This window comes from Seriola dumerili, unplaced genomic scaffold (assembly GCF_002260705.1).
Source record: "Seriola dumerili isolate Sdu_G_001 unplaced genomic scaffold, Sdu_1.0 BDQW01000449.1, whole genome shotgun sequence".
NCBI classification, from domain to species: Eukaryota; Metazoa; Chordata; class Actinopteri; order Carangiformes; family Carangidae; genus Seriola; species Seriola dumerili.
The window spans coordinates 1,445,192-1,453,975 of NW_019174704.1; the positions used below are offsets into that span (position 1 = coordinate 1,445,192).

General features: G+C 38.4%; 1 protein-coding gene across 2 annotated transcripts; it reads right to left on the bottom strand.

Annotated features, from left to right (window-relative positions):
- Positions 1–1,054: 1,054 nt before the first annotated feature.
- Positions 1,055–7,732, bottom strand: LOC111234439 (sodium-dependent phosphate transport protein 2A-like). Of its 2 annotated transcripts, none has more exons than XM_022762534.1 (13): positions 7,522–7,732; positions 7,046–7,190; positions 6,778–6,921; positions 6,517–6,628; positions 6,237–6,432; positions 5,513–5,608; positions 5,171–5,222; positions 4,730–4,897; positions 4,455–4,571; positions 3,637–3,761; positions 2,808–2,920; positions 1,968–2,251; positions 1,055–1,852 (listed from the first exon to the last, which is right to left on the bottom strand). In XM_022762534.1, the coding sequence occupies exons 2-13, from the start codon at positions 7,179–7,181 to the stop codon at positions 1,557–1,559; spliced, it is 1,839 nt and encodes a 612-aa protein (XP_022618255.1). In that variant the 5' UTR covers positions 7,182–7,190; positions 7,522–7,732; the 3' UTR covers positions 1,055–1,556. The 2 variants fall into 2 exon arrangements, with proteins under 2 accessions (XP_022618255.1, XP_022618253.1); XM_022762532.1 differs by having other exon boundaries at positions 6,778–6,963.
- Between the last annotated feature and the right edge of the window lie 1,052 nt (positions 7,733–8,784).

Consider the following 8,784-nt stretch of genomic DNA (forward strand, 5'->3'; position numbering starts at 1 on the left):
TTTCCCCAATACATTCTTTTGTGTTTGTGTGTGTGTATGTTTGCTTTTCAGGGAGTATTTCAGGGTATTTCAGTTTTTAATTTTGACAACAACCATCTTTTGCTCTCCCTCCCAGAAGGGTCCTGTGTGCTTTTGTCTGGCTGGAAGATGTGATCGCTGTAGTGGGTACTGGTCTCCTCCCTTGTCTCTTCAAAAGGGCGTCAGTTTATCTTGATGGTGCCTGAGTCATTTCAAGCAGCTTATCTGAACACAGTGAATCAGGAGCTCCAGTCCTAGATTTTTATCAACCATGGTGGTGCCTTTCTCCAAAATCTGGATTAGAGCTGTAACAATAACTTGATGTACAGAAAAGCAATCATTCTATGAATCAATTAATTTTGAGTAATTTTTCAAGCAAAAATGACAAGCGTTCCCCACTTCCAGTTTCTAAATTGCAATGATTTTCTGCTTTTCTACGTCTAAAGTGCTAATAAACCCTATATCTATTATCTTCTGAATATCTTGAGGTGGTCGGACAAAACAAGACATTTAACGACTTCAACTAGGACAGGCATTGTTTACCATATTTTGACATTTAATAGACCAAACTTTTAATCAAGAAAATATTTTTGCACATTAATTGGTAATTAAAACAATCATTAGTTACAGCAGTAATTTAGATGTCCAAGTCATCCGAAATACGCTCTACCAACTATTTTTTTCTACAACCTATCTAGCAACAGATATGCCAACCATTCTCTGTGGAAATGTGTTTGTGTGTTTGTGTTCAACTCAGCCTCTGACTGAACTCAGAATTTACCAGAAACCATGTGCGTGACTGACAATTAACCACCACAGTTCTCAGTTTTTTTTTTCTCTCTCTCTCTGTCACAGCCACAGTGCTCAGTTTGACACTCTAACAGACTCATCTCTGCTTTTAATACACCTTAACATAACTGTGTAGAGTTGCGTTTGTTCATATGAATCACTTAAAACGGTTATTTACATAAGAAACAAAACAGAAATATTCATGTATTCCTTCACTTTAAGCAGTTGATCATTAACATCATTAATTACTTTTCCACACTTTTTTCCTACATAGATTTTTTATTTTTCAATGAGGGGGAAAAAGCAACATTAAAACAATGTTAGACTTCAAACATTTGCCAGTTACATACACAAGAGAAGGTACTGCACTGCTTAATGTTCTAATTCTATATATGAACAAAGCTTAAGTCTTTTCTTATATATATGTTTTATATTTATATTTGCCTGTTCACACTTGACTTAAGCTTCTAAAAAAGTCCTCCCGCTAGCCTGTTAATAATTATCACTTTTTATGGTGGTAAGTAACCGGCAAGCTATTGATTAACTGTTCATGCTTTACTCATGTGAAAGCAGACCACCTTCCCAAAAGTTACACTAGTTCCTCTTGTAGTGCAATGAGTTGGTGCAACCAGTTACAGATGCCCTGGAAATTACATTTTCTGTTTGTTTTTGTAAAACATTTTCTCACTGATGAACCGGTCTTTAAATTCATGAAACATCTGGCACCCCTTAGACACAAGATAATAGCACTACAAGTGAGTGCTAATCAGTTGAGTGCCCCGATTGTTTGAATCTGTGTTTTCCTTGATGGAGCCCAAAGCACCCATGTCGCAGATGTTGTTCTCTGAAGACATGGTGCTTGTTGTTTTGTCTCTGTTGTTATATTGCAGATCACAACATCCAGGTTTGCTGAGTCCTCTTTGTTTCTGCCAGTTCTCATCAGTCTCTTGTGCTTTCGCATTCTGCTTCCATTTCTCCCTTGTTTTTCTCTCAGGGTTGACAGAAATGACCTCCACTGGGACATCATTTCCCTTACAACCCCAACCTAGAAGTGAAACACACAGCAAAGGGTAAGAATTTCAGGTAGATTAGTGTCATAATGCCAACAACATACAGTAAAGTGCTTGAGTTTGTATCGTAATAGTAGCTGAGATATTTACCTCTCCCTTGCCTGCACCACAGGGTCACCCTGGTGATGAGGTTGTCCAGGGGCTGCAACGAAGTCATCCAAACAGGGAGGAAGTCCCAGTTCCTCAGTCTGAGTGGCAAACAGTGAGGTCTCCTTGCCTGGAGCATGTTTACAGTAGCAACAGATATAATCACCATAACAACTGGCACGCCAATCCCAGTCATCACTTTCCAGCCAGCCATGGACAGGGCAAACACGAGGGATGGGAGTAGCAGGAAGCAGAGGAGAAGGTACAAAACGGCAAACCAGCGGTATCTGTGCATGTGTGAATTATGTTAGTTTATCCCCTCTCCATTATGCAGTTTGGTTATGCCTTCGCTCCAGTGACAGCCAGAGCTGGAATCATTATGTTTTTGGGTTATCTGTTTTGTACGTCTGTTTGCGCTCGTGAACACGATATCTCAATAACGCCTTGAGGGAATTTCTTCAGATTTGGCTCAAACATTCACTTGGACTCACTGAACTGATGAGAATTTGGTGGTCAAAGGTCACTGTGACCTCACAAAACATATGCTAAGTTTGACACAATTTAATACAAATGTCTAACAGACTAAAATTATGAAGTGATGACATTTTAAATACGATCAAAGTTCAATTTCACTGTGACATAATGTTCTGCAGAAACATGTCTTGCCATTATTCAGTGCTGTAACTCAGGAAGGGGAGGTTGTACCCATATTTCCTGCAACTTGACTGGTTGGCGGAGGCATACAACCACAAGGCAGTAAATGGCATAATTAGATTTTCCTTGAAGGTCTTACTACTGTAATTTTGTTTGTCGTGACTAAAAACAAAATTTTGTTTCTCATACCTGGCAGTGCAGTTGCCAAGGGCACAGGCCATACGTATGGGTAAGCGGGTGGCTGGTATGGGATACCACAGCAGGATACCAAGGAGGTTAAAGAAAAAGTGACATAAGGCAACCTGAAACAAACACAGAGGTGATGATAAAAGATGCTGTCAAAAGAGTCACACAAAGAGAAAACTAACTTGGATGGCATCTTAAAAAGGGTGTAGGTAAATGGTTGGTAGAGCATTGCTAGGTGGTTGCTAAAAGAGAGGTGCTTTCTATGATATTGCGAGATGTTTTCTCTAAGTCATCTGTGATAGTGTCAGAACATTTTGCTAAGTGGTTGTGATGTTTTGACTGCTAGCAAAATAGCCTTCTAAATGTGTGTGGTTAACAAGGTGACTGACACAGTTAATAGTTTTACATTAGCCACTAGGTGGTTTCTGTGCGGTTCTACGTAGTAGTAGGGTGTTGTTACATTATCATGAGTTTGTTTGGGATAGTTGCCATGGTGATACTGTGTGGTTGCTATGGTTGCCAAGGTCAGGTACTGCATGTTTGCTTGTTTGTATTAAGTTTGTGCTTAATTTCACCAGAAAAGTGTTTATACTAACAATGCTATTGAAACTTATATGTGTGTTAAGTTCAACTTACAGTGATACATAGACGGAGAGAAAGACAGAGAGAGAGAGACATGAGCAAAGACATAGAAAGTAGAGAGAGACCGAAAGAGATACTGTGACAGTTTGAGCACCATACAGAGATACATGAAGAAAAATTGTGTGCGTGTGTCTGTGTGTGTCTGTGTGTGTCTGTGTGTGTCTGTGTGTGTCTGTGTGTGTCTGTGTACCTGTGTGGCTGCTGCTAGCTTATCTCCTGGACTAGCCAGGGCTGCAAGTGTAGCTGTGGTAGTGGTTCCGAGGTTGGACCCCAGGGTTAAAGGGTAGGCTCTTTCAATACTGATTACACCGATCCCTGAGGGTTCGTAGTATGATTAGCAACAGGTACCATAGCTCCAGTTCTGCATTTCACAAAATCTACACTTGAGACAATTCAAAAACAAGAGAGCGACACAAGCTCACAACAAGAAAGATCAACTGTATGAGTTTCAAGCAGATACAACAAAAGTAATAGGCTTGCTGAAATGTCAAATTAGTCAAAAATTGTAAGAGGGAAGCAAATATCAAAAATATAATATCAAGTGCAAGTTAAGTGCAGAGTTTTACAGTTTATGCCACAATGCAATTAAGACACTTTTAGGAAAAGGTGTGAAAAACATTTTCTTTTTTTTTTTTATAGAGTAACTTGTTCTGTAACTGAACAAATCTCCTACTCATGGAGCATTTTTTCACAAACAAGCTTAACCATTATCTGGCCAATCCTGTTAATGCTGAACTGTAAAAACAGTTAGGAGGTAATTTATTAACTGTTGAAGTGGATAGCAAAAGAGATGTTGCTACCATTTCCAGTTACAAATGGCTTATTTCATGTACAATATGTAGCAAATAATGATGCAGCAAATGTAGTGAGCAATTACAGATGTTAACGAAACCACAATTAATAAATCGATATAAAGTTCAGTTTTCTAGGTATAAAAATGCAGTCCTATTTTTTTATTATATTTTAATATTCTTTATACCCTAAATTTTGTCTTTGTGTGTGTGTTACCTATGAGAGGAGTGATGGCAGAGGTGAAGACAGAACTACTTTGAACCAAAAAAGTCATGCCTGCTCCCATTAGTACAGCCAGATAACCGGCCAGCCAGGTAAAAGGGTAAGGGAAATCTACAGGGCATGACAAGACGGGAGAGGAGGGGGTACATTATCATTGTTAAATTTAAGATTACAATTCTAGATTACAAATTCTAGGTTAGCATAACTGGAAAAGCTATAGGTTTAGTTGTAATGCACTCAGGAATAGTGATGTCATGTTGCTCTATTACCTGTGTTAATGACTTTATTAATAGCACTGGCCACCTGGCCCTTTAGCAGGGAGTTGAGCAGTTTAACCAGCAGTATCAAACAGCTGCACAGCACCAACAGGGAGCACGCCAGGAGGATCAAACCTATTGCCAAGTCTGACAGAGAGCAGTCCACAAAGAGATGCCTGCCTGAGCAGAGACACAGAGATCTGATATCGTGAGGGTCTGATGCACAGAAGAAGTGAGTTTGAGTGAAAAACAAAATTCAACTACCAAAATGTGATGGAAAGAGAGAATGCAGCTGCTCTCTGGCAACAACTGACAAAACTGATTGATGATTGATGAATCTTGTCATTGAAATGTACATATAGAAGGGAAATGTATGAGAGGAGAGATGTTATTCTATAGACATCTTAAAAACCTAAAATTAGAGAAATGCTAGAAAATGACAAAATTGCGTACATTTCTGTGTATGTTCTGAAAGGTTGTGAGTTCCCCAGGATGTTTCATTGTCCTGTCAGCAATGATAAACAGGTAGAGGGCACACTGAGGCAAAGGGATGGAGGAGAATGCAATATAATGTAACATATTCAGTACACTCCTAGTTTTGCACATTCAATATATGAACAACACTACTTTATAGATGGTGAAACATACATGTAGGTAGCTTAATGTGCCTAACCAACCTGGTAGTGTGAACTTTCGCCAACTTAAGTGAGACAAATATGTCACCGCAGGGACTAGGACATGAGAAGCAGCATGTAGTAATTTCACATTAATATGGGACATTTTTGGTATCAGTACCTCCACAGTTGTGCTTTGACACCACTGCTTCACCAGACTCTTGTTCCTCACACTCTGGTCTCCCGTAGCAATGGCTGTAATGACTGACCGATCCAGCTGCAAAACCAGAGCCATTTTATTACATTATTGTCATACTGTGTTAGAATTACACTTTATTGCTGCCATCAATTGTCTACAAAGAAATTACACATTAACCTTAAGGATGGGAATAACAAACCTTTGTGTCCCTAACTCAGATGTACACAATGTCACATTGTCACAATGTCTAGCTCTGAAAAGTGTGTATGAAGGGCCATGTTACTACTTTCCAACTGGAAATTAATTACTCGAAAGCTGCTGCTTTCTTTCTGCTTCTTCTTCTTTCATTGTTTTTAATCTTATGTCTCTAAGCTTGTTTGCCCTGTTTATTCCTGTGGCTGTCTTTAATTCAACAGATAACAACAATACAATTATGCAAAATCAGTTTAATAGGTGGCATTTTCTCTACCATCAATTTACATGGAGCTTGTAAGCTAATGCTTTTTATTAACTGTTTGGTACTATTTTTAGCAAAAACCTCTAGCACCCATTCTGAAGAGCTCCTACTGATTACTTTGTGTTGACTGTTAAACTCGCAAGTTGTGCTTCCCAGGTATCTGCCCCTTACTGGCTTTGCTTCTGTATCTGTCTTGAATACTAAAAAAAAATATTTTTTTCTGCATATGTAAATAAACAGGCAAAGTACCTGAATAACCATTTTAGTAAGTGGCTCAGTGAGGACTTTAAGAAGTTCAGGAGCTTCTTCTCCAGTACTGAGCTGAAGTGTGTAGACCACAGCCTGTGACAGTTGCCTCAGTAATCCACTCACAGCTTCCAGAGGGAGAAGCACCAAAACTGACAACCAGTTAAAACAGTCATGGACTGTAGCCCCAGCAAATGCCCTGGAGTCAAAACAATTACAGATGTTACTTTCAAATACACATACCTACAATTATTATATGAACATCTCACACACACAGCCGTACCTTTCAAACTCCTCTCTCTCTCCAGCCTGCATTAGGGCAACTATAGTATTTGTGACTGATGTTCCGATGTTAGAGCCCATGATGATGGGAATCGCTGATTGAACATCCAGCACTACACAGAAAGACATAATTGGACAAAATGTGTTGATCTTTGATATGTGGTATTCAATTGGCCAGGTCTTGTCAAAGTGCTCGCATTAGACCTTTCTCCATAAGAACTCTAATAAACATTGTTGTTGGATTGTTAAAACTTTAACTCACAACCCGAAGAGACAAGGCTGACTATGATGGATGTGGAGGTGGAGGAGCTCTGGACTAACACTGTCACCAGTATCCCCACCACCAGCCCTGCCACTGGGTTAGACAGGATTGCATTTTCCTGGAAGATATCCCCTGCTACCCTGCCTAGAAGGGAGAGACGAAGAAAAGGAGGGACAGACAGTAGGACTGCTTTAAAATTCAAAATCAAGCTGAGCATACAGTATATTCTAAGAGTAACTAAAACTGACAATTAGATGACAGTTGTTACCTCCAGATAGTTGAAAGGCAGAGCTTAAAACGTCAAGGGAGCACACGAAGAAGTACAAAAGGAGAAAGAGGAGTGGGATTTTGCAGAGAGCAGATACAACTGTTTTCATTCGCTCTGATCTCGGCTGAGTTTCCATGGTTCGGTTCTGGAGTAGAAGTAATAGAAGTTATAATTGTAGTTGTAGCTTAAGTAGTTTTACTAGTGGTGGGAATACTTGTTATAGTTATTTTAGTATTTAATGATTTATATTACTACTACAGACCACTACATGAAAGGCTACAGTGACACTACTACTCTGCAGTATACTAATGTACTGTATATCAATGTAAGAAAGAGCAAATATTTGATTTTAATATTACAAAAGTTCATTCTAACCAATATTGTGATCAAAACACATTAATTGCAAAACAAAAATGACTTGCAATCAGTGCTGCTTCAAGTATACAGATAGTGCAAATAATATTATTTTATCATACCTTGGGTTTTGATGAAATTGTGAAAATTCCTTCAGAAAGTGATTACTGACTTAGATTCCAGTCGATACTAATAAGTAAGAAATAAAGAAATAATAGCAGGGGAGAAAAGACGAGCCAAAGAACTGTACTTTTTAACTCATCCACTTTTATATGGTAAAGGTAGAGAAAAGAGACAAAATTAGACACGGGAAGATGAGAAAGAGAGGACAGAGAGACATGGCAGAAAATGAAAGGGAGGTGCTACTGTGTAGTGTAGATTAACTCTATTAGTAGAGCATGGATGACTGATTGTATAATGGAAAGCTAAGGCTGTCTTCCTCATTCTTTCTTTCAATCCTTCTTCTCTAAAGTGTGGATGTATATCATAGTTTTATGTTTCAGTTTAATACTCACTTTACTATTTATAATTGGAGTACTACAAAACTCAAAAAATATGTGAAGTCATCAAAAAATGATGTATATTTCTATTAGATCTTGCAATGCATGAATGAGATGACATAAAATCAAAGTTCAGTAATTGTGTTGTCTGAAAAGGCAAAGTGGTTTCAAAACAGCACTGCATTATGCTGATGAAGCAGCAACATCTAGTGGTGGACTTAAGCTGATTGTGTTCACAATTGTTGACAGTTGTAGCATTACCACCACTTCTGTCATATTGTAAACCAAAATTAAGTAACAGTAAGATTTGTTTTTACATTTCAAATTGTGCAAACTGTACACTAACACCTGTGTATCTTTAAGGACATTTTTGTTTTCATTTTCCATTCTTTGATCATTTAGGTTGTTAATGCATATGTAATAAATTTTGCCAAGGGTGTGTAAAATTTATTTATTTTTTTTAATTTTGGTTTCGTTACACCATGTGACAAAGCGCTCTATTTCTGAACTCCTCTGTAAAAATAGGTTCAAAGTGAAGACAGCATATTTCCCGCTGGAAATTATTATTCACTGGAATCACACATGTTAATATCGTGATAACGTCCATATCGTCAAAAAATATACTACACTGACCAAAAATATAAACGCAGCACTTTTGTATTTGCTCCCATTTTTCTTCTCCTTCTCCAAGATCATCCATCCACCTCACAGGTGCGCCATATCAAGATGCAGATTACACAGCAGGAATATTGCACAGGTGTGACTCAAGCTGGTCACAATAAAAGACCACTTTAAAATGTGCTGTTTTTCACCACACTCCCATACACACACATTTTAGAGTGGCCTTTTAGTGTGAACAGCCTGAGGCTTGCCTATGCAATAATA